The 24,973-nt window shown below is 57.8% G+C and overlaps 1 protein-coding gene across 2 annotated transcripts in view; it reads left to right on the top strand.

Moving 5' to 3' along the window:
- Positions 1-24,973, top strand: part of kremen1 (kringle containing transmembrane protein 1) — a 264,680-nt gene that overhangs the window by 166,910 nt on the left and 72,797 nt on the right. For both annotated transcript variants that reach the window (XM_072497127.1, XM_072497136.1), the window contains exons 5-6: positions 31-184; positions 13,527-13,859. In XM_072497127.1, coding sequence (XP_072353228.1) covers positions 31-184; positions 13,527-13,859 — 487 coding nt within the window. The remainder of the gene's footprint in view (positions 1-30; positions 185-13,526; positions 13,860-24,973) is intronic.

Raw genomic sequence — 24,973 nt, 5'->3', positions numbered from 1 at the left:
TTTGTCACCATTATTAATTTATTGTTGAAGCTTGCTGGCATGGAGTCTGGCTATGCATGTTTCTGCGGGAATGACGCTGATTACTGGAAACACGGGGAGGCGAACAGCACGGAATGCAACCATGTGTGCTTTGGCGATCACACCCAGCCCTGTGGAGGAGATGGCAGGATAAATATATTTGACGGTGAGTATTGTTGAATAAGGCTTGATTTCTGGAGTGCAGAAGGAGGCTATTCAGCCCATCGAGTCTGCAACGACCCTCTGAAAGAGCACTCAACCGAGACCCACTTCCTCGCCCAACCAGCCTTATCCCCCGTAACCTAACCTGCACATCCCTGGACGTACAGGGCAATTTAGCATGATCAATCCACCTAACCTGCCTTCATCTGCCTGAGCCCTGAGTTGTGGAATTCCCTGTCCAACTTGAAGTCACTCCTTAAAACCTTCCTCTTTAACCAAGCTTTTGCTCATCTGCCCTAATATCTCCTTACGTGGCTCAGTGTAAGATTTTGTTTGATAACCCCCATTGCAAAATACCTTGGGATGATTTACTGTGTTAAAGGTTTTATACCAATGCATGCTATTGTTACTGCTGCTGCACAGTCATTATAGCCCCCATCTCCAATTCATGCTTCCTGCCAGCATGACTCCCCACTGAGAGAGCAGGGGGGTACCGCTGTATCTGACAAAACGCCAGCATGGCAGGTAGTGCCAAAATCAACCATGTTTCTCAAATCAAAAACAAATCCAGCCATAATGTGGAATGAAGACTCAGCTGTACATATAATAGATTGTAAGTTTTTTTTAAATACTTCAATTTCTGTGCCTAGCTGCGACTTTCTATTTCTCAAAAAAGGAAAGCGTGCCTTATTTTTCCTCTTCTGAAAAGGTGTGAAAAGGAACACTGATAATCTTTATTATTATTGCCACAAGTAGGCTTACATTAACATTGCAATGAAGTTACTGTGAAATGCCCCTAGTCACCACATTCCGGCGCCTGTTCGGGTACACCGAGGGAGAATTCAGAATGTCCAATTCACCTGATTAGCACGTCTTTTGGGACTTGTGGGAGGAAACCGGAGCACCCGGAGGAAACCCACGGCAGGCACGGGGAGAACGTGCAGACTCCGCACAGACAGTGTCCCAAGCCGGGAATTGAACCTGGGACCCTGGTGCTGTGAAGCCACAGTGCTAACCACTATGTTACCGTGCCGCCCATAGGGATAATAGGGAATGTGAGCAAGTTTTCTGAATTATAGTAGTGGATTTCTGGAAATATAATTATTTCTTAGGATTACTTTCCTATTTTAAATAAAGCAACCTTGAAATAATGGTGGATTTTTTTCTCTCACTTTTGTGTTTCACTCAGCCTTGGGACCCGAAAGTCGCTGATCTGTCAGAGCATTTTTCCACATGCTGGTGTCACCTTCCCATATTTTTTTGATATTGGAATTATAATTTCTTGAATCACTGCTCCAGGATTAAACATTGCAGAGATTTTAGTCTTCATGTATTTGAACAAAACATGAGTGAGAAGATAAAACTACTGTGCACCGGTTAGCCTTCCCGTGCTGATGGGGAGAGAGTGCCACGTCACGTGTAGGCACAGCATTTTAAAAATTCATTCATGGGATGTGGGCGTCGCTGGCTGTGCCAGTATTTCTTGCCCATCCCTAATTACCCTTAATTGAGTATTTGGCCAGGCCATTTCAAAGGACAGTTAGCATGTCAACTACATTGCTGTGCAAAGGGGCTGGTTTAGCACACTGGGCTAAATCGCTGACTTTTAAAGCAGGCCAAGGCAGACCAGGGAAGGGGGGCAGATTTCCTTCCAAATGGTGAACCAAATGGGTTTTTGCGACAATTGACAGATATTTATTGAATTCAAATTTCACCATCTGCCGTGGTGAGATTTGAACCAGGGTCCCGAGAGCATTACCCTGGGTGTCTGGATTACTAGCACGGTGACAATACCACTATGTCACTGCCTCCCCTTGAATGGGAATGCCATGGGAATGGGCACCACAGGCTGCTGGGCGGCATAATAAGGATGGCATTAAAATGCAACACTATGGCTACAAATAAAAAAACATGAATGTCAGAAATCTAAAATGTTGACACAGAGTGCTGAAAATGCACAGCAGGTCAACGGAAATCAGAAAAAGAGAGGAACTGTGGCGAAGGAGCCCACCAGGTAGGTCAGGCTACCAACCAACTTGCCTTCTGTGAATCTCTGGACATTTCTGGGTTATTTTAAGCACACTTGTTGACTTATCCTTGGCTTGCCGAGATCATCACTGCTGCACACAAAACAGTGAACAAAGATGCTCCAGTCCCGTGCTGCTTTCAATTATCTCCATTTGCCAGAGTGAAACAGAGTGCTCCAAGAATGAAGTCTGAACATATGAAGGAGCTCCAACACCAAGTTAAAATGCAGAGGGAATACCTGGGAGCAATTACCGGCCAACAGACCAGTAACGAGTTTCAGATGATGTCATATACCACAAAAAGAAACAAAGATTGTTGCCTGCAAATCCCTCCAGGGTATCTATTATTTTTTTTTTAATAGCATATCCTGGAAACTTTATGAAGTGGTTTTATTCAGCTCCGGGTCTGTTTTCTATTGCCAGTTGCACCAGTTACTCGTGCTAATGCCAGCTTTCGGCACACTTTGTCCCACTGATGCACATTTAGAATGTCCCGAGTGGAGGCTGAATGATAATCAGGTCCATTATCTGTAAGTTTATCAACACATTATTTCTAGTTGACCACGAGTAATCTGTAGGAGCACGATGTATTGCTTTTTTTTCATCACTGCTGTAAGGGTTGTGCGAATGCATGGAAAGTGACACCGTTGCATCAGGCTAACACATGTCAGGTGTTACTTAGTACAGCACAACAAGTCCTCATTTGCAGTATTCCAACAAAATGTACAGGTCCAAACTCGGAAGAGCATTATGCAGCTTTGTCAGGAAGTAGTGCTACTTGTAATTGGGGAGTCTCGGCCACATGTTTACAATGCCTTATGGATTCAGTGAGCACCAATTTCCTAATGATGTGTCATTGCACTTTTTTTCATATACATTCGTAAGCATAATGGGGAAGATGGTGGTGTAGTGGTAATGTTACTGGACTAGTAATTCATAGGCTGAAGTTGACATGCTGCAGGCATGGGTTCAAATCCCACCAGAACTTAAATAAATCTGGAATTGAAAATTAGTTTCGGTAATGGTGACTGTGACAATTATTTTGAAAATCCATCGGGTTCACTAATGTCGTTTAGGGATGAAAGTCTGCCATCCTTATCCAGTCTAGCTTACGTGTGACTCCAGACCCACTGCAATGTCCTCTGAAATGGCCTAGCAAGCCACTCAGTTCAAGATACAATCCCAGCACTGCAGAAGGAGACCATTCGGTCCATCGAGTCTGACTGACCCTTCAAATGAGCACTCTACACATGTCCACTCCCCTGTTCACCCTGCCCTATCCCCATAACCCCATAACATAGCCTGCACATCCCTGGACACTAAGGACAATTTAGCATGGCAACCCACCTAACCCGCACATCTTTGGACTATGGGAGGAAACCGGAGCACCTGGAGGAAATCTACACATACAGGGAGAGAGCGTACAACTCCACACAGACAGTAATCCAACTGAACCTGGGTCCCTGGTGCTGTGAGGCACGACTGCTCACCACTGTGCCACCATCCTGGTCAAAGGGTCAAGATGGGCAATAAATGCTGGCCTTGCTTACATCCCATAAAGAATAAATCATAATTCAATGTACCAGGAAGCTCTTTTTCTATTTTCCATAAGGTGGCTTCTTGCAATAAATTCACCAGCTTAGGAAAGAGGAAAATCTACCATCATATGTGTTATGGAGACAGTTCAGTTCACTCGTGAGGGGTGTCTGGGTTAAAGATAACTCTCACTCAAAGGGTTGTAGGAGCAGTGAGACCTGAGGTATATGTGCACAAATCATTGAAGGTTGAGAAAATGGTTAAAAAGGCATACACAATCCTGGGCTTTATACATCGAGGCTTGGAGTATAAAAGCAAGGAAGTTACAATGAACATTTATACATACTGGTGGTGCAGGTTCAATTGGAGCATTGTGCCCATTTCGGGGCACCACATTTTAGGAAGAAGGTGCAGAAAGGATTTACAAGAATGGTTCTCGTGATGAGATACTTCAGTTGCAAGGATAGACTGGAGAGGCTGGGTTTCCCTCCTTCGTGAAGAGTAGGTGAGTAGTTTTGATAGAGATGTTTAAAATCGTGAGAGGTTGAGGCAGAGTAGATTTAGAGAAGCTATTTCCATTGGTCAAAAGGTCAAGAACCAAAGGACAGCAAAAGAAAATGAATGGCAAAAGAACCAATGGCAACATGAGGATCAAAAATATACAGCGAGTTGTTAAGATCTGGAATGAACACTCTGAGGGTGTCGTGGAGGCGTAATCAATTGTGACTCTCAAAGGGGATTGGGTAACACCTGGAGAGAAAATAAATTGCAGGACTAAGGGAAAAGGAGTTGGGACGAGCTGAGTTACGGACACGGCGCACAATAGCCTTCTTCTGCGCTGTAACCACCAGATGATGTAATCGACTGACTGCTGTGTTATTTTTCCATTGTTCAATTTTCTCAAGTTTCGAGTTGTCCTTCAATGTCATCTTTTGGCCTTGACCCCTGCTGGGTGGGCGGGGGGGGGGCTGATTCCAAACCTGCCAGACATGCTTCTGTGATCTTACCCAAGTAACTATTCTTCACATGTCAGCTTGCACAGTGGCTGTTGGTCGGTTATTTTACCACAAAGATGATCATGGCCAAGGCTGCTCCCGACACCATTGAATACTCACACATGAGCACTTTTCAACCTGAGTGATAACAGCAAATGGAAGTGGCGTTGTCTGTACAACTCATCGAATCATAGAATCCCTACAGTGTAGAAGATGGTCTTTCGGCCCATCGAGTCTGCACCGACCCGCTGAAAGAACACCCTAACTAGGCCCAATCCTCCACGCTATCCCTGTAACCCCACCTAGGGGCAATTTAGCTCGGCCAATCCACCTAACCTGCATATCTTTGGACTGTGGGAGGAAACCAGAGCACCCAGAGGAGACCCACGCAGACACAGGAATAATGTGCAAACTCCACACAGCCAGTCACCCAAGGTCGGAATCGAACCCGGGTTATAGACATAGACATAGAATTTACAGTGCAGAAGGAGGCCATTCGGCCCATCGAGACTGCACCGGCTCTTGGAAAGAGCACCCTACCCAAGGTCAACACCTCCACCTGATCCCCATAACCCAGTAACCCCACACAACACTAAGGGCAATTTTGGACACTAAGGGCAATTTATCATGGCCAATCCACCTAACCTGCACATCTTTGGACTGTGGGAGGAAACCGGAGCACCCGGAGGAAACCCACGCACACACCGGGAGGATGTGCAGACTCCGCACAGACAGTGACCCAAGCCGGAATTGAACCTGGGACCCTGGAGCTGTGAAGCAATTGAGCTATCCACAATGCTACCATGTTGCCCGTTCTTGGCGCTGTAAGGCAGCTGTGTTAATCACTGTGCCACTGTGCCAATTGAGGCGAATTATAACACCAATACACTAAGGTCATTATTGAATATGGGACAGGGTGACAATAATGATTTCCTGCTACAGTGTGTCAATGTCTCATCAATTACATTGTTATGGTTTAATAGCAATCCCCTAGTTAAGATTGAATGGCAATTACATTATTAAACCTGTACACTTATAAATGGGGATAGCTGGGACACTGGGGTGTTGGAGTAGTGTTGAGTGTGAACAAAGTCAATAAACTCATTCTAGCAAAGTAAACTTTGTTCTAACTTCATCAACCGGCCTTGATCTAGTTAACACACTGTACAGCGCTTTTCCTCATTCAGCTATCAGATGAGTGAAGACTGGTTTTATCTATTTATTTATTTTTGGTATGTGAGCAATGCTAGAAAAGCCAATATTTATTGTTGATGGGTGGAATTTTCTATTCTGTGTGGTAGTGGGTAGGAAGGATGATGACGGATCTGTTGGACAGCGAGTTGGATGAACATGTGGGATCTTCTGCATTTCAACTGATTAATTATGCCTCAGCAAGGAGCTTGTCAAATCTCGTGGCAGGGTGATCCAGGATTCTGTCGCCCTACTGTTACCTCGTGAGGTTGAAGGCCCCAGTGTCATATTTAAACGGCACCAGGACAGACATTAACTCACTGCAGGCCAGTTCAGGCACTCCATGCCACCTAAAAGTTCCAAACCCTAAGCTCCACAGTTCAGCAACATCTCCCTGGTGATTCTCCTCCACACAGTCCATGAAAGGCAGAAGGTTCTCTTTCCTCAGGATGAGAGCAGGAGGTCCTCTTACCTGACCATGTCGGCCTTGGGCGAGGTCATCGGGGAGGTCTGTACCCATGGTAAACAAAAAAAGGACTGCCCTGCAGTGCAGAAAAAGGATGAATGATCAGCATTTGCTGGTGGCTGGAATACAGAGAAGAGATAATCTGGAGTCCCAGATGAGGAGCCCAAATAACCATCGGACTAAGACCAGTCACTGCATTCACCTGCGCCCTCGACCAGCACAGATACACACGCCAGGGTGGGAGCTAGATCGAGAGTTGGCTTGGGGACCACAATCTGATGATCACCTCAGATAAACGTGTCCACAGCAGGTGGAGGCAGTGACATCTCAGGTCTTGCACACTTGAATGACATCTGAAGATCAGACCCCTGCTCATCCAATGACGAGCCTCTGGAATCAGGTTGGAGAGAAATGTTGGAGATGCAGAAACAGGCAGGAGAACATCAGACAGCATTGTCAGAGGGCACAGCAGTCTCAAACAAAAGATGGAGGAGTTCATACACATTCTGACTCATAGTGTGGGTCTTGTTTGTGAGTGCAAAGAAGTCACTATTGGAAGGCTGGCCATCTTGGAGACCCAGTTCCAACAGTTTCTGCTGGATCTGGACCCACACGATCGCTCTAACCATGAGTGGGTTCCTGCAGTGGCTAGGTGAGAGCGGGATGGGGCACCTCAACCTCCCTCCAGGTACCTCTTCTCCTCAAGGAGTCAGGGAGGGACTCTTGGGCACCCAAAGCGAGGAGGAGTGCTAACCTGACCCCCCTGGGACATCCACCCAAGGCACGTCAGGTGTGTCCTGTTGCTTCAGATCCCCTCCATCTGTGACCCCATCAACTTCAGCAGGTCAGACGGAGGAAGAGTGCACCTGCTCCAGAGCAGGAGATTTTTAGCAGACCGGGGCCCTCCAGTCCTCATGCCATCAGACACCTGCCAAAGTCATCTCTGACAGCAGGACTTTGCAATCAGCAGGCTGCCTCCACCCCTGCTGCGGATATCAGGGTTTTGGGCAGTCTCGAACTCTTCCATGGATAGTCTTGTAACTCTTGTTCCCAGACAATCTTTCACTACTGCATTCTGTTCCTTGATCATCCTCTAGTCCATCTCCATCTCACCCTTTCACTCTTATGTTTCCGCAGTCACCCGTTCTGTCCCCATCTCACCCTTTCTTCCGTTTCACCCCTCCCCTGTTGTGTTCAACCCCCTGCTAGTCCTGCCGTTGACTCCCCCTTTCTCTCTAGTGTAACCTCCCCCCCGACTACTTGTCCTGCCTCCATCTTCCCTCCCCACTGGTCATGCCCAGCCTTGGCACAGATTGTGTTGCATGTACCCGATATGTAGCAGTTACTGTGTTGAAGGAAGACGAAAGCAGCTTCTGCTGACCTCCAAGTCATGGATGAAGCTCATTGGGTGTGTGTTAGTTCGTCATAAAGCCAAAGTTTCTGATTATCCACTGGCAGGACGCTTGATTTGGAAGGGGGATTGTGATTCCAGCGAGTTGGCTTTTTAATGAGCATTCGTGAGATGCAAATATCGTTCCCGACACAGATCAGCAGGAAACTCAACCCTCTTTTAACCCACCATCGAAGTCAGGAGATCAAAATTCCAAACTCATTTCCTGCTAATGGGAAATAGACTGTTTCAATGAAGCCAAATATAGTGCCCCCGCCCGTCATGATTTCCACCCCTGCTGGGGGTGGGTAATTCCTCACGATGTGTCTTTTTGTACCTCTGCAGCCTGTGTGGTGATGGTATGTGGTGACCGTATTATAGTAGCCATTCACCAGTGTACTACATTGTATCATGCTGTTGCCCATGTGGGCTCCACCTATGGACCATTGTACTGTACTACACGATTGTATCATGCTGTTGCCCATGTGGGCTCCACCTATGGACCATTGTACTGTACTACACGATTGTATCATGCTGTTGCCCATGTGGGCTCCACCTATGGACCATTGTACTGTACTACACGATTGTATCATGTTGGTGCCCTTGTGGGCTCCGCCCCTGCGAGGGGAGGTATAAGAACAGCTGCCCTGTAGGCGGCTCTCATAGCAGGGCAGTCGCAGGCAGGCACTGTTTTAGTTGATTAAAGCCTCTGTTCACTTCTATTCTCTGTCTCAAATGAATTGATGGTCACATCAATTTAATCAACTACAACACCACAATGGAATCAGCCCTCAAACCTGACCAACTGGAACTCGACCCATAGGCCGCGGACGCCAAAGGGATTTTTTCACACTGGCCCTGATGTTTCGAGGCCTACCTCGCCGCCTCCTCCTCGCCCTCTGTCACCGACGATCAGAAGCTGAGTCTCCTCCACGCCCGGGTGAGTAATCGAATCTCCGTACAACCCGAGGAAGCAGCCATATACGCAGATACCCTCGCGATGTTGAAGTGCCTATACGTGAAGCCGGTGAACGAAGTGTACGCGCGGCACATCCTCACCACTCGCCGCCAACGCCCCGGGGAATCGCTGGAGGAGTACCTACGTGACCTCAAAGCCTTCGCGTGGAGCTGCAACTACCGGGCCATCACGGCCTCCCAAACATGGAACTCGCCGTCCGTGACACCTACGTGGCTGGAGTCAGGTCCAACTACGTCAGGCAGCGCCTGCTCGAGAAGGGCGCCCTCGACCTCGAAGAGACGGTAAAACTAGCCACCTCCCTAGAAGTAGCGTTCCAAAGCCTCAACGCTTTCCCGTCCGATCACGCGACCCACTCGTGGACCCCCGACCAGAGAATATCCCAGGCCTGTGCCGCGGGGCTACCCACCCAACCCCAGGAGCTACCCTGCTATTTCTGCGGCCACGACCAGCAGGACCACAACACCAACCTCCAGAGGTTTCACCAAACCGCCCAAGCCTCAACCTCACTTATAATAAGGAGAAACGCGTTTTCCGCACAACCAGACGAGCCATCCTCGGCTATGTCGTGGAAAACGGAGTTCGAGGGCCCGACCGCATGTGCCCCCTCCTGCAACTCCCCCTTCCTCAATGCCCCAAGGCCCTGAAACGGTGCCTTGGGTTATTTTCTTATTACGCCCGTGGGTCCCCAACTATGCAGACAAAGCCCGCCCACTGATCAAAGCCACCATCTTTCCACTGGCGGCTGAGGACCACCACGCCTTCAGCCACATCAAAGCAGATATTTCCAATGTGCGCGGTGGACAGTCCGTCCCCTTCCAGGTGGAGAGCGACGCGTTAGAGGTCACTCTCGCCGCCACCCTCTATCAGGCGGGCAGGCCAGTAGCATTTTTCTCCCGTACCCTCACCGCGTCCGAAATTCGACACTCCTCAGCCGAAAAAGAAGCCCAAGCCATCGTGGAAACTGTACAGCACTGGAGGCACTACCTCGCTGGTAGGAGGTTTACCCTCGTCACTGACCAACAGTCGGTAGCCTTCATGTTCGACAACACACAGCGGGGCAAGATCAAGAACGATAAGATCTTGAGGTGGAGGATCGAACTCTCCACCAAAAATTACGATATAGTACATCATCCTGGGAAACTCAACAAGCCCCCAGATGCCCTGGCCCGTGGCACATGCGCCAGCGCGCAAGATGACCAACTCCGGACCATCCACGATGACCTCTGCCACCCGGGGGTCACCCGGCTCCTCCACTACATCAAGGCCCACAACTTGCCCTACTCCACCGAGGAGGTCAGAGCCATGACCAGGGACTGCCAGATCTGTGCGGAGTGTAAACCGCACTTCTATCAACCAGATAAGGCCCACCTGGTGAAGGCATCCCGGCCCTTCGAGCGCCTCAGCATCGACTTCAAAGGGCCCCTCCCCTCTACCAACCGCAACGCGTATTTCCTCAACGTCGTTGACGAGTTCTCCCGCTTCCCCTTTGCAATCCCCTTGCCCCGACATGACCACGGCCACCGTCATTAAGGCCCGACATAGTATCTTCACCTTGTTCAGTTTCCCCACTTACGTCCACAGTGACTGGGGCTCCTTGTTTACAAGCGACGAACTGCGGCAGTACCTGCTCGGTAAGGGCATCGCCTCGAGCAGGACTACCAGTTACAACCCCCGGGGAATCGGACAGGTGGAGAGGGAGAACGCGACGGTATGGAAGGCTGTCCTCCTGGCCCTACGGTCCAGGAATCTCCCAGTCTGCCACTGGCAGGAGGTCCTCCCCGACACCCTCCACTCCATTGGGTCACTCCTTTGCACAGCAACGAACGAGACCCCCCATTACCGCCTGTTTGTTTTCCCTAAGAAATCCACCTCCGGGGCCTCGCTTCCGTCCTGGATGAAGACACCCGGGCCCGTCCTACTCCGCAAACACGTAAGGAGCCATAAGTCCAACCCCCTGGTTGAGAGGGTCCGGCTCCTTCACACTAACCCCCAGCACGCATATGTAGAGCACCCCGACGGCCGACAGGATACGGTCTCCCTCCGGGACCTGGCACCCGTAGGATCCCCTACCATCACCCGAACCTACCCCCCGCAACCTACACCAAACAGCGCCCCCGCCCCTGCATAGCCTCTACACCCCCTCCTAAACTCCCTCCCCCTATCACAGACCTACAGGAATGAAGCTCCTGAAGACACGCTCCCGGAGTCCACGCCTGTGCCCGCTTCGACGAGTTCACCGCCCATGCCCGCACCGACGAGTTCAACACCCGTGCCCGCTGCGAAACCAGAGCTCCGGCGATCGCAGCGCACGATCCGGGTGCCGGACAGACTGAACCTGTGAGCTCTTCACCCCTGCCGGACTTCATTTTTTTAACAGGGGGTGAATGTGGTGAGCGTATTGTAGTGGTCATTCACCACTGTACTACATTGTATCACACTGTTGCCCATGTGGGCTCCACCTATTGCCCATTGTACTGTACTACACGATTGTATCATGTTAGTGCCCTTGTGGGCTCTGCCCCTCGCTCCGCCCCCTTGAGGGGAGGTATAAGAGCAGCTGCCCTGTAGGCGGCCTTCATAGCAGTGCAGTCGCAGGCAGGCACTGTTCTAGTTGATTAAAGCCTCTGTTCACTTCTATTCTCTGTCTCCCGTGAATTGATGGTCGCATCATGGTATTCCCATTATTCTGTTAGCTGGGAGCCGCAGGTATTTGGCACAGCAATAATGAAGGAACGGTGATGCATTTCCAAGTCAGGGTGGTGTTTGACTTGAAGGGGAACTTGGAGGTTATGGTGTTCCTGTGTACCATACTGCCTTCGTCCTTCAAGATGGTGGCAGTTGGGAGAAAAATATGGTCTTCACAAGCCATACTGATGTTACACTGCACTGGCTGCATTCTCACAGAGGCAATTGGTTTTGGGTACAAATCCCTCTCAAGGGAATTGAGCACATGATGAGGGCCGAACATTAGTACTGAGGGAGTGCCAGAAGTGCAATCTTACAAAAGAATCATTAAACTGAGACACCCTCTCTGGTTCACTTGAAAGATACTCTGGCATTATTTTGAAGAACAGCAAGAGAGTTCTCCCAGTGTTCTCGCCGATATTTATCCCTCAACCAACACCTAAAAGGCAGATTATCTGGTCATTATCACATTGTTGTTTGTCGGAGCTTACTGTGCATAAACTGATTGCTGTGGTTCCTACAATACAATAATGACTATGCTTCGATTGGCTGTGAAGTGCTTTTGGATGTCCTGAGCTTGGGGCGCACATCTTTCTTTCTTTTACTCATTGTGCCATCAAGTGGGTGGCAGGTAGCACAGTGGTTATCACTGTTGTTTCACAGCTCCAGGGTCCTAGGTTCAATTCCCGGCTTGGGTCACTGTCTTTGCGGAATCTCCCCGTGTCTGCGTGGGTTTCCTCCGGGTGCTCCGGTTTCCCCCCTCAATCCAAAGATGTGCAGGTAAGGTGGATTGGCCACGCTAAATTGTCCTTAGTGTCCAAAAAGGATAGGTGGGGTTGCAGGGATGGGGTTGGTTGTGGGCTTGGGTGGGGTGCTCTTTTTGGGGGCCGGTGCAGACTCGATGGGCCGAATAGCCTCCTTCTGTTCTGTAATTTCTATGATCTATGAGTGAGAATGTATTTATTTTTATTATCCTTTTCGTGAATCATTTCTTTGGAGTAAAGCCACTTTGCACGCAGTGCTACTAGTTGTGAAGCATGTGTGGTCAATCTGGTTCAGGAGGATCCAAAGCCTCCATCCTGCCTATGAAGTACTCAGTTTCTACTCACTGTCCCCCTTTCGATTCTCGCATCTTGCCAGCTGGGGAATTGTTACAGGTGAATGAGCAATCATCCTGTTGCACCATTGTGCCATCATGCAATGTGACTTCAGTTCATGGGAGTAAGGCCACTTGACCTGGAACTGGTTGTGAAGTGCAGCTTCTGAACTGAACCGCAAATTCAGTTCAGTCAGACCCAAGCCATGGGGGTCACAGTTCCTTCAGAAACAAATGGCTTGATTCCAAGCACAGATTCTGGTCTTGATTTTAAAATATACGACCCGTAAATTACTTGTCCTGATGGAGCCATCCAAAATATGTATTTTTTTGTCGTCTTCCTCGCTCCCAGATTCTTTTGATTCAACCCCTCCCCAGTGTTGTGTGCTTTGTTTTTGTTCTTCAGGATGGTGAAGGTTGTAGTGTTAACAAAGACCAGCAAGCAGTGTTTAACAAACAAAGCTAATTTATTGCACTACACTGAATTAGATTTGAACATATTACTAAGGAATTAGATAAGTAAAGATTACACTACACTTCTACAATACTAAGTTATTCCATCAGCTAAGCAATCTTTACCTACTCTGTCTGGCTCCCTTCCACTCTCTCCCCGAAGTCGAGGAGGCATGTGATATTTATATGGTTGAAAATAATAATCACTTATTGTCACAAGTAGGCTTCAATGAAGTTACTGAGAAAAGCTCCTAGTCGCCACATTCCAGCGCCTGTTCGGGGAGGCTGGTACGGGTTGCTCTATAGCACCATCTAGATACTAGAGTAGTAACATTACATTAATGCTTAATGTACTCTATAATATCCACATATTGTGACACCCAGTTTTCTTTTTTTTAAACCATTTTACCACAGAGAAAACAGCCCATCCTGCCATTGTTCTAATCAGTAAGGAATGAATGAATAAGTGCCTTTTGAGTGAAATCCTTACTTAACCTCATACTTTCTCTCTCTTCCTATCTCCTGCAGCAATGATCGGGGCTTGTGGTGGGAATTATTCGACAGACGCTGGCATCATTTACTCGCCTGATTTCCCTGACAACTACGCCAGCGGTAGAGTGTGCTACTGGACCATTCAGGTGGCGGGCGCCTCTCTCATCCGGTTTGACTTTGCCCTGTTTGACATTCAGGACTCGAGCGACATGGTGGAGTTCCTGGACGGCCGCAGCAATGACGTTCTCGCCAGGTTCGATGGGAGAAACCGGCCGTACGACAGCTTAAACGTGTCGGCCAGCTTTGTCATTTTGTACTTTTACTCTGACCGGGTTAACCAAGCTGAGGGATTCGCCGTCTTGTACAAAGGTAGGCATGGCGCCTGAGATGTACTTGGGAGTGGGAGGGGGAGGATCCAGCTGTTTTGTTCCACTTAGGAACCAATGACTTGGTCGAAATGTTCTGCTGGAAGAGTTTGAGGAGCTAGGATCCAAATTAAAACACAGAGACTCAAAGGTTTATAGACTGTTACCTGAGTCACACTCACTGAGAGAGTTTAATGGGAATCCTAGAAAATTAAATGTCTGGTTCACAGAATAGTGTGGGAAGAAAAGGTTTTGATCCATGGGCCCTTGCACCAGTACAGGTGAAAGAGGAAGCTAATTCATTCAGATGGGTCCCATTTAAACCAGAGGGATATCAGTGAACCTGGCAATCCATATAACTAGGGCTGTTACATCTTTAATCTGAAAGAGTTGGGGTGGAGGAAGCAGGCGCAGGCAGAATTTGAAACCTAAAAAGAAAAGATGAAACAATGGAGCATTGGAGTGAATTGGCTAAATATAAGGCAAGGACAGAGATTTTCTGCTTCCAATCATGTCAGGAGAATTCAGTGAAGGGAAACCAAATCGATTCTATGTCAACTGAAACGCGTGATGCCATTGTGCCAAGGGGGCAATGCCAGAGGGGGTGCGGAGTTCCAGACCTTTAAAAATGGCACCTCGATCCTCTTACTGGCACGGTGGGCGAATCAGATGCTACCCCCCAGTGATACATCGTGGAAGCCGTTTTTTGATTTTTTTCCATGTTCTCCATTATGTAGCAGAGAAAGCCACTGTTGCTGTTGCTGGCTTCCATGCCGCTTTTCCTGCCCGCTTATCGGTCTTTACCAATTTCCAGAAAAATCTCACTGTGAGAGTTTAATAGGAATCATGGGCGTCATTCTCCGACCCCCCAGAGGGTCGGAGAATGGCCGTTGGCCGCCGTGAATCCCGCCCCCGCCCCCGCCGAAGTCTCCGAAGGGAGAAAAGTCGGCGGGGCGTTAATGGCGCCGCTGCCGCGGAGAATGTCACGGGTCTGCGCAAGGCAGCCGATTTTCGGCCTGCCGATATTCTCCCTTCCGGATGGGCCGAAGTCCCATCGACGTGATGACCGTTCACATCGACGTAAATTAAACCTCCTTTTCATCGACGTGACCCGGTGCTCCAGGCTCACGCCGACCAGCGTGGAGGTGAGTGACGGCCTGGGGGGTTGGCTCTGGGCAGGCGATGGCGTGGCCGCAGTCTGAATGCGTGAGGAGAGGTGTGTCTCGGGTTGTGTGTGTGTGTGTGTGTGTGTGCGGCGGGGGGGGGGGGTGGTTAGAGTAGGCTGGGCTCCGGGGGAGTGCCGGGAGGGGGTCCGTGCCGGGGAGGTGGATGGGGGGTCCGTGCCGGGGTGGAGGTTGGGGGGGGGTCCGTGCCGGGGTGGATGTTGGGGGGGGGGTCCGTGCCGGGGTGGAGGTTGGGGGGGGGGGTCTGTGCCGGGGTGGAGGTTGTGGGGGGGGTCCGTGCCGTGGTGGAGGTTGGGGGGGGTCCGTGCCGGGGTGGAGGTTGTGGGGGGGGGTCCGTGCCGGGGTGGAGGTTGGGGGGGGGTCCGTGCCGGGGTGGAGGTTGGGGGGGGGGGGTCCGTGCCGGGGTGGAGGTTGTGGGGGGGGTCCGTGCCGGGGTGGAGGTTGGGGGGGGGGTCCGTGCCGGGGTGGAGGTTGTGGGGGGGTCCGTGCCGGGGTGGAGGTTGGGGGGGGTCCGTGCCGGGATGGAGGTTGGGGGGTGGTCCGTGCCGGGGTGGAGGTTGGGGGGGTCCGTGCCGGGGTGGAGGTTGGGGGGGTGGGTCCGTGCTGGGGTGGAGGTTGGGGGGGGTCAGTGCCGGGGTGGAGGTTGGGGGGGTGGGTCCGTGCTGGGGTGGAGGTTGGGGGGGGTCAGTGCCGGGGTGGAGGTTGGGGGGGGGGGGGTCAGTGCCGGGGTGGAGTTTGGGGGGGTTCTGTGCCGGGGTGGAGGTTGGGGAGGGGTCCGTGCCGGGGTGGAGGTTGGGGAGGGGGTCCGTGCCGGGGTGGAGGTTGTGGGGGGGGGTCGTGCCGGGGTGGAGTTTGGGGGGGGGTCCGTGCCGGGGTGGAGGTTGGGGGGGGGTCCGTGCCGGGGTGGAGGTTGGGGGGGGGTCCGTGCCGGGGTGGAGGTTTGGGGGGGGGGTCCGTGCCGGGGTGGAGGTTTGGGGGGGTGTCCGTGCCGGGGTGGAGGCTGGGGGGGTTCCGTGCCGTGGTGGAGGTTGGGGGGTGTCCGTGCCGGGGTGGAGGTTGGGGGTGTCCGTGCCGGGGTGGAGGTTGGGGGGGGGGTCCGTGCCGGGGTGGAGGTTGGGGGGGGGGTCCGTGCCGGGGTGGAGGTTAGGGGGGTCCGTGCCGGGGTGGAGGTTGGGGGGGGATCCGTGCCGGGGTGGAGGTTGGGGGGGGTCCGTGCCGGGGTGGAGGTTGTTGGGGGGGGGTCCGTGCCGGGGTGGAGGTTGTGGGGGGGGTCCGAGCCGGGGTCGAGGTTGGGGGGGGGGTCCGTGCCGGGGTGGAGGTTGGGGGGGGGTCCGTGCGGGGGTGGAGGTTGGGGGGGGGGTCCGTGCCGGGGTGGAGGTTGGGGGGGGGTCCGTGCCGGGGTGGAGGTTTGGGGGGGTGTCCGTGCCGGGGTGGAGGTTGGGGGGGGGTTCCGTGCCGGGGTGGAGGTTGGGGGGTGTCCGTGCCGGGGTGGAGGTTGGGGGGGGGTCCGTGCCGGGGTGGAGGTTGGGGGGGGGTCCGTGCCGGGGTGGAGGTTGGGGGGCGGGTCCGTGCCGGGGTGGAGGTTGTGGGGGGGGTCCGTGCCGGGGTGGACGTTGGGGGGGGGTCCGTGCCATGGTGGAGGTTGGGGGGGTGAGTCCGTGCCGGGGTGGAGGTTGTGGGGGGGGTCCGTGCCAGGGTGGAGGTTGGGGGGGGGTCCGTGCCGGGGTGGAGGTTGTGGGGGGGGTCCGTGCCGGGGTGGAGGTTGGGGGGGGTCCGTGCCGGGATGGAGGTTGGGGGGGTGGTCCGTGCCGGGGTGCAGGTTGGGGGGGGTCCGTGCCGGGGTGGAGGTTGGGGGGGGTGGGTCCGTGCTGGGGTGGAGGTTTGGGGGGGTCCGTGCCGGGGTGGAAGTTGGGGGGGGGGGTCCGTGCCGGGGTGGAGTTTTGGGGGGTTCTGTGCCGGGGTGGAGGTTGGGGGGGGTCCATGCCGGGGTGGAGGTTGGGGAGGGGGTCCGTGCCGGGGTGGAGGTTGTGGGGGGGGTCTGTGCCGGGGTGGAGGTTGGGGGGGGGTCCCGTGCCGGGGTGAAGGTTGGGGGTGGGGGTCCGTGCCGGGGTGGAGGTTGGGGGGGGGTCCGTGCCGGGGTGGAGGTTGGGGGGGTGTCCGTGCCAGGGTGGAGGTTGGTGGAGGTTGGGGGGGGTTCCGTGCCGTGGTGGAGGTTGGGGGGTGTCCGTGCCGGGGTGGAGGTTGGGGGGGGTCCGTGCTGGGGTGGAGGTTGGGGGGGGGGTCCGTGCCGGGGTGGAGGTTGTGGGGGGGTCCGTGCCAGGGTGGAGGTTGGGGGGGGGTCCGTGCCGGGGTGGAGGTTGGGGGGGGGATCCGTGCCGGGGTGGAGGTTGGGGGGGTCCGTGCCGGGGTGGAGGTTGTGGGGGGGGGGGTCCGTGCCGGGGTGGAGGTTGTGGGGGGGGGTCCGTGCCGGGGTGGAGGTTGTGGGGGGGGATCCGTGCCGGGGTGGAGGTTGTGGGGGGGGTCCGTGCCGGGGTGGAGGTTGGGGGGGGGGTCCGTGCCGGGGTGGAGGTTGTGGGGGGGTCCGTGCCGGGGTGGAGGTTGGGGGGGGTCCGTGCCGGGATGGAGGTTGGGGGGTGGTCCGTGCCGGGGTGGAGGTTGGGGGGGTCCGTGCCGGGGTGGAGGTTGGGGGGGTGGGTCCAGTGCTGGGGTGGAGGTTGGGGGGGGTCAGTGCCGGGGTGGAGGTTGGGGGGGTGGGTCCGTGCTGGGGTGGAGGTTGGGGGGGGTCAGTGCCGGGGTGGAGGTTGGGGGGGGGGGGGTCAGTGCCGGGGTGGAGTTTGGGGGGGTTCTGTGCCGGGGTGGAGGTTGGGGAGGGGTCCGTGCCGGGGTGGAGGTTGGGGAGGGGGTCCGTGCCGGGGTGGAGGTTGTGGGGGGGGGTCGTGCCGGGGTGGAGTTTGGGGGGGGGTCCGTGCCGGGGTGGAGGTTGGGGGGGGGTCCGTGCCGGGGTGGAGGTTGGGGGGGGGGTCCGTGCCGGGGTGGAGGTTTGGGGGGGGGGGTCCGTGCCGGGGTGGAGGTTTGGGGGGGTGTCCGTGCCGGGGTGGAGGCGGGGGGGTTCCGTGCCGTGGTGGAGGTTGGGGGGTGTCCGTGCCGGGGTGGAGGTTGGGGGTGTCCGTGCCGGGGTGGAGGTTGGGGGGGGGGGTCCGTGCCGGGGTGGAGGTTGGGGGGGGGGGTCCGTGCCGGGGTGGAGGTTAGGGGGGTCCGTGCCGGGGTGGAGGTTGGGGGGGGATCCGTGCCGGGGTGGAGGTTGGGGGGGGGGTCCGTGCCGGGGTGGAGGTTGTTGGGGGGGGGTCCGTGCCGGGGTGGAGGTTGTGGGGGGGGTCCGAGCCGGGGTCGAGGTTGGGGGGGGGGGTCCGTGCCGGGGTGGAGGTTGGGGGGGGGTCCGTGCGGGGGTGGAGGTTGGGGGGGGGGGTCCGTGCCGGGGTGGAGGTTGGGGGGGGGGTCCGTGCCGGGGTGGAGGTTTGGGGGGGTGTCCGTGCCGGGGTGGAGGTTGGGGGGGGGTTCCGTGCCGGGGTGGAGGTTGGGGGGGGGTCCGTGCCGGGGTGGAGGTTGGGGGGCGGGTCCGTGCCGGGGTGGAGGTTGTGGGGGGGGGTCCGTGCCGGGGTGGACGTTGGGGGGGGGTCCGTGCCATGGTGGAGGTTGGGGGGGTGAGTCCGTGCCGGGGTGGAGGTTGTGGGGGGGGTCCGTGCCAGGGTGGAGGTTGGGGGGGGGTCCGTGCCGGGGGTGGAGGTTGTGGGGGGGGGTCCGTGCCGGGGTGGAGGTTGGGGGGGGTCCGTGCCGGGATGGAGGTTGGGGGGTGGTCCGTGCCGGGGTGCAGGTTGGGGGGGGTCCGTGCCGGGGTGGAGGTTGGGGGGGGTGGGTCCGTGCTGGGGTGGAGGTTTGGGGGGGGTCCGTGCCGGGGTGGAAGTTGGGGGGGGGGGGTCCGTGCCGGGGTGGAGTTTTTGGGGGGTTCTGTGCCGGGGTGGAGGTTGGGGGGGGTCCATGCCGGGGTGGAGGTTGGGGAGGGGGTCCGTGCCGGGGTGGAGGTTGTGGGGGGGGTCTGTGCCGGGGTGGAGGTTGGGGGGGGGTCCCGTGCCGGGGTGAAGGTTGGGGGTGGGGGTCCGTGCCGGGGTGGAGGTTGGGGGGGGGGTCCGTGCCGGGGTGGAGGTTGGGGGGGTGTCCGTGCCAGGGTGGAGGTTGGTGGAGGTTGGGGGGGGTTCCGTGCCGTGGTGGAGGTTGGGGGGTGTCCGTGCCGGGGTGGAGGTTGGGGGGGGTCCGTGCTGGGGTGGAGGTTGGGGGGGGGTCCGTGCCGGGGTGGAGGTTGTGGGGGGGTCCGTGCCAGGGTGGAGGTTGGGGGGGGTCCGTGCCGGGGTGGAGGTTGGGGGGGGATCCGTGCCGGGGTGGAGGTTGGGGGGGTCCGTGCCGGGGTGGAGGTTGTGGGGGGGGGGGGTCCGTGCCGGGGTGGAGGTTGTGGGGGGGGATCCGTGCCGGGGTGGAGGTTGGGGGGGGGTCCGTGCGGGGGTGGAGGTTGAGGGGGGGGTCCGTGCCGTGGTGGAGGTTGGGGGGGGGTCCGTGCCGGGGTGGAGGTTGGGGGGGGGTCCGTGCCAGGGTGGAGCTTGGGGGGGGTCCGTGCCAGGGTGGAGGTTGGGGGGGACCGTGCCGGGGTGGAGGCTGGGGGGGGGGTGGTCCGTGCCGGGGTGGAGGTTGGGGGGGTGTCCGTGCCGGGGTGGAGGTTGGGGGGGGGTCCGTGCCGGGGTGGAGGTTGGGGGGGTCCGTGCCGGGGTGGAGGTTGGGGGGGGGGGTCCGTGCTGGGGTGGAGGTTGGGGGGGGCGTCCGTGCCGGGGTGGAGGTTGTGGGGGGTGTCTGTGCCGGGGTGGAGGTTGGGGGGGGGTCCGTGCCGGGGTGGAGGTTGGGGGGGGTGGGTCCGTGCTGGGGTGGAGGTTGGGGGGGGGTCCGTGCCGGGGTGGAGTTTGGGGGGGGGTCCGTGCCGGGGTGGAGTTTGGGGGGGGTTCTGTGCCGGGGTGGAGGTTGGGGGGGGGGTCCGTGCCGGGTTGGAGGTTGGGGAGGGGCTCCGTGCCGGGGTGGAGGTTGTGGGGGGGGTCCGTGCCGTGGTGTAGGTTGGTGGGGGTCCGTGCCGGGGTGGAGATTGGGGGGGGGGGGTCCGTGCCAGGGTGGAGGTTGGGGTGGGGTCCGTGCCGGGGTGGAGGTTGGGGGGGGGGTCCGTGCCGGGGTGGAGGTTGGGGGGGGGTCCTTGCCGGGGTGGAGGTTGGGGGGGGATCCGTGCCGGGGTGGAGGTTGGGGGGGGATCCGTGCCGGGGTGGAGGTTGGGGGGGGGTCCGTGCCGGGGTGGAGGTTGTGGGGGGGGGTTCCGTGCCGGGGTGGAGGTTGTGGGGGGGGGTCCGTGCCGAGGTGGAGGTTGGGGGGGGGGTCCGTGCGGGGGTGGAGGTTGGGGGGGGGGGTCCGTGCCGGGGTGGAGGTTGGGGGGGGTCCGTGCCGGGGTGGAGGTTTGGGGGGGGTTCCGTGCCGTGGTGGAGGTTGGGGGGTGGCCGTGCCGGGGTGGAGGTTGGGGGGGGGTCCGTGCCGAGGTGGAGGTTGGGGGGGGGTCCGTGCCAGGGTGAAGGTTGGGGGGGGGTCCGTGCCGGGGTGGAGGTTGGGGGGGTCCGTGCCGGGGTGGAGGTTGGGGGGTGGGGTCCGTGCCGTGGTGGAGGTTGGGGGGGGTCCGTGCCGGGGTGGAGGTTGGGGGGGGGGTGGGGTCCGTGCCGAGGAGGGGGATGGGAGGGCAAGTGAGTTGGTCCACCTGGCCAGGTGCCAGCCTCCAACAGTTGGACCCATGCGGCCCATGCCACCTGGCTGGGGGGACGAAGGGATATGGGCAATGATGACATGTGGTCGTTCCCCTCCCCCCCACCAGGCCGTCATGTTTTCAGATCATCCAGCGATGTTGGCCGCCGTGGTGGCAGCCGCTCATGTCTATGTTGCCCTGGATGAGGATGAGGAGGAGGAGGAGGATGAGCGTGCCAGAGAGGCGGCGCAGGCTGCCGCAGAGGGGCAGGCGGGAGCCACCCAGGCTGGAGGGACACCTGACCGACAGGACGAGGAGGGGGAGGAGGACGTCGCGGCCCCACGGCAACGGAGGCACCCGAGGGCGCCCCGTGTGTACCGGCCCCGGCAGTCATACCAGGACCTCACGGACCGGGAATGCAGGAGGAGACTCCGGATGAGCCAGGAAACCGTGGCACACATCTGCCACCTGCTGGCACACCTGTCACTGCGTGGCACTGGCGGGGGACACCCTCTCCCCGTGTCCGTCAAGGTTACGGTGGCCCTGAACTTTTATGCAACGGGGTCATTCCAGGCACCGAGTGGGGACCTGTCCGGCATATCGCAGACATCGGTGCACCGGTGCATCCGGGCAGTGACAGATGCCCTATATGCCATGGCGCACCGCTACATCCGCTTCCCCGTAGACCGGGCCAGCCAAGATGCCCGGGCCGTGGGCTTCTCTGCCGTGGCCGGGTTCCCCATGGTCCAGGGCGCGATCGATGGGATGCACGTCGCCGTGCGGCCACCTGCAGATAACAGGGCCGTGTTCACTAATAGGAAGGGGACCTATTCGATGAACGTACAGGTGGTCTGCGACCACCGCATGATGATCCTGCACGTCTGCGCCCGTCACCCAGGCAGTGTACACGACTCATTCGTGTTGTCGTGGTCATCCATCCCCGGCATGTACGAGGGACGCCATCCCCGGCTGAGGGGCTGGTTGCTGGGCGACAGGGGCTACCCATTGCGATCGTGGCTGATGACGCCTATACGGAGGCCACGCAATGAGGCGGAGAACCGCTACAGTGATGCCCATGTAGCGACAAGGGGAGTGATCGAGAGGTGCTTTGGCGTGCTGAAGATGCGTTTCAGGTGCCTGGACCTCTCTGGGGGCGCCCTCCAGTATCGGTCAGACAGGGTCGGCCGCATCATTGTGGTGTGCTGCGTCCTGCACAACATAGCCCAGCAGAGGGGCGATGTGCCGCAGGCAGAGGAGGGCGGAGTGGAGGAGCAGCAGGAAGAGGCCCAGTCCTCCCCAGATGAGGGGGATGGGGGCAATGGTCAGGGCAGACGGGGTAGACACAGGCGGGTGGCTGTCCACCGTTACCGGCTGGCCCAGCGGGCACGGGACAGACTGATAGACGCCCGCTTCACTGACTAGATGGGCGTGGGAATCGGGTAGTATGGCCACAGACCGCACACCATGGCAACAGCCGACCACCCACACCCCCCACCCATCCACCCACCCAGCACCCTCACCCCCCTCCCCAACCCCACCCACCCCACCCGCATGCACACCACCCCCCCCCCCCCCATTGCCGATCCACCTGCGGCACAACGGGCCGGGCTCACACAGTTGCGGGTGGACGCGTGTCTATCGCAGGGCCATGGAGGATGATGACAACCCGCCCTGCGATGAGCTCCTGGCTCTACATCGTTGGACTATGTCTGACCCATGGCCACAGTACCACCATCCACCCGGACCATCCCTGCATGCGGCTGTGACACTGCAGCGCACGGTCCCGTCCTCTGCCCGGGGGATGTTGATGGCGGCCCAGGGGGAAGGGGGCAGACTCACCTGGGGCTGAGGTAAGACCACCCCTCACACACACACTTGCACTCAACGTACATGACACCCCCGCACACTTTGGACAGAGCACAAAGGCAGCTTCTGTAGGTGTAACATTGACTTTAATAACCAAAGGAGTTCATGCACGTGCCCTAGCCCCTAAAACTCATCTATGCCCTGCACCCGTGCCAACTTACTCAGTGTCTAATTGTTTGGCCTTACGGGCCCTTTGACTACGTCTACGTGGTTCCCCAGACGGTACAGCAGAACTGGAGGTGGACTCCTGTGATTCCTGCCCTCTGACACTGGATCCCTTTGGCGGCCGTTTCCTGGGGCGTCCTGGCCTAGATGGGCCAGGCTGCGGCCCGGGCGACTGGGATGGCGAGCTGCCAGCCTGTCCTGCCCGTTGCCCACCCGATGCACCTGGGACGGACGGGGGGAGTCCGAGGTGTCGCGGTGTACCGGGACCTCCCCTACAGAGGGAGCCGGGACGGACCACAGCACCTCCTCCTCCCTCGGGGTGCCCGATGGCCCCCAGGCCTCTACATGGGTGGGGGATGCGAACGGACTGGCCATCCGTCGCCCCCCCCGACATCTGGCGCTGCCAGTCCTGGAGGCCCTTGCTGGTATCGACAGGGGTCTGCAGGTTTTCAGCCATGGAGCCCAGGGGGCTCTGCTGCTCCTACCTCCACCTGCTGTACCGGGACGGCTGTGTTGTGCGCACCAGTGAGTGTACCAGACGCCTCATCACTAAAGTGCCCAACCGTGGTGAGTGTTTCTGCGATGGTGGAGGGTGTTGGTGACAGCAGTGGCGTTGTGTCGTGCTCTTCGTCCCACTCTGAGTCCATGGCACTTTGGGGTGGGGGTTCGTCTCCACCCATCCACTCTGAGTCACTGTCCGGTATTTCGTCTTCCTGGGTAGTGCTGTCCTGGGTAGGGGTGTCCTGGGTAGTGGTGTCCTGGGTAGTGGTGTCCTGGGTAGTGGTGTCCTGGGTAGTGGTGTCCTGGCTCGGATGTGACGGGGGCCTGTGGCTGCCCCCCTCATCGCTGGGTGGTCGCTCCCGCACGTGACGGGGGTGTCGTCTCCCTGTTGCTCCAGGTCTCTCCGTCTCCCATGGTGTGTGAGGGGCATCCTGCGGGCGTCGCATGCTGGAGGGTCCGGGTCTCTCCATCTCCCGTGGTCTCCGAGGGGCATCCTGTGGGCGTCGCATGCTGGAGGGTGCGGGTCTCTCCGTCTCCTGTGATCTCCGAGGGGCATCCTGCGGGCGGTCTGCATCTGCGGGGAATGGTGCCTGGACGTTTGGTCCTGCGATACACAATGAAGCATGCATGGTTAGACATCAGGCAGTGATCAGGTGATACGGGGAGGGGGATATAGGGGAGGGGGGATATGAGGACGGGCTGTCGGTGGCTCACTTGCTAGTACGCCCCCGACCTCTGCATCAGCAACCTCCCGGTCCTCAGGTCAGCCAGCCAGTTCCAGGGCCCTTTCCTGGTGTTCGGTCAGTGGCCTCTCATCAGCGGGCCCTCCTCCAGTCCTCACATGCTCCCTATTGTTGTGTGCGCGCTTCTCCTGAGGGGGGGGGGGGTGCAGGGGTAAAAGGCAACAGTGTTAGGCAGGTATATGAATGCACGCCATCGGTTGCGCGTGCATTGCAGAGGTTAAGGTTAGGGCTGGATTCACTTGGGGATATGGGGGGAGGGGGGGATATGGGGGAGGGGGGATATGGGGGAGGGGGGATATGGGGGGAGGGGGGATATGGGGGATATGGGGGAGGGGGGATATGGGGAGGGGGGATATGGGGATATGGGGGAGGGGGGATATGGGGGAGGGGGGATATGGGGGATATGGGGGAGGGGGATATGGGTGGAGGGGGGGAAATGGGGGAGGGGGGAAATGGGGGACGGGGGATATGGGGGGAGGGGGGATATGGGGGAGGGGGGATATGGGGGAGGGGGGATATGGGGGAGGGGGGATATGGGGAGGCTCACCCTGCCTGCTCTGACGAGGTCGTTCACCTTCTTGTGGCACTGGGTGCCTGTCCGTGGTGTCAGGGCCACAGCGGTGACGGCCTCTGCCACTTCCCTCCACAGACGCCGGCTGTGGCGTGGGGCAACTCTGCGGCCGTGCCCGGGATACAGGGCGTCCCTCCTCTGCTCCACTGCGTCCAGGAGCGCCTCCACATCGCGTGACTCGAACCTCGGGGCTGAGCGACGGCCAGCCATCCAGTCGGGTGTTGCGGTCGGGTGTTCCGGTCGGGTGTGGGGGAGCAGCGTGGCCTTATGAGC

The sequence above is a fragment of the Scyliorhinus torazame genome, chromosome 1, assembly GCF_047496885.1.
Source record: "Scyliorhinus torazame isolate Kashiwa2021f chromosome 1, sScyTor2.1, whole genome shotgun sequence".
Lineage (NCBI taxonomy): Eukaryota > Metazoa > Chordata > Chondrichthyes > Carcharhiniformes > Scyliorhinidae > Scyliorhinus > Scyliorhinus torazame.
Note: the sequence above shows the minus strand (reverse complement) of the source record. Positions and strands in the feature narration are given on the sequence as shown.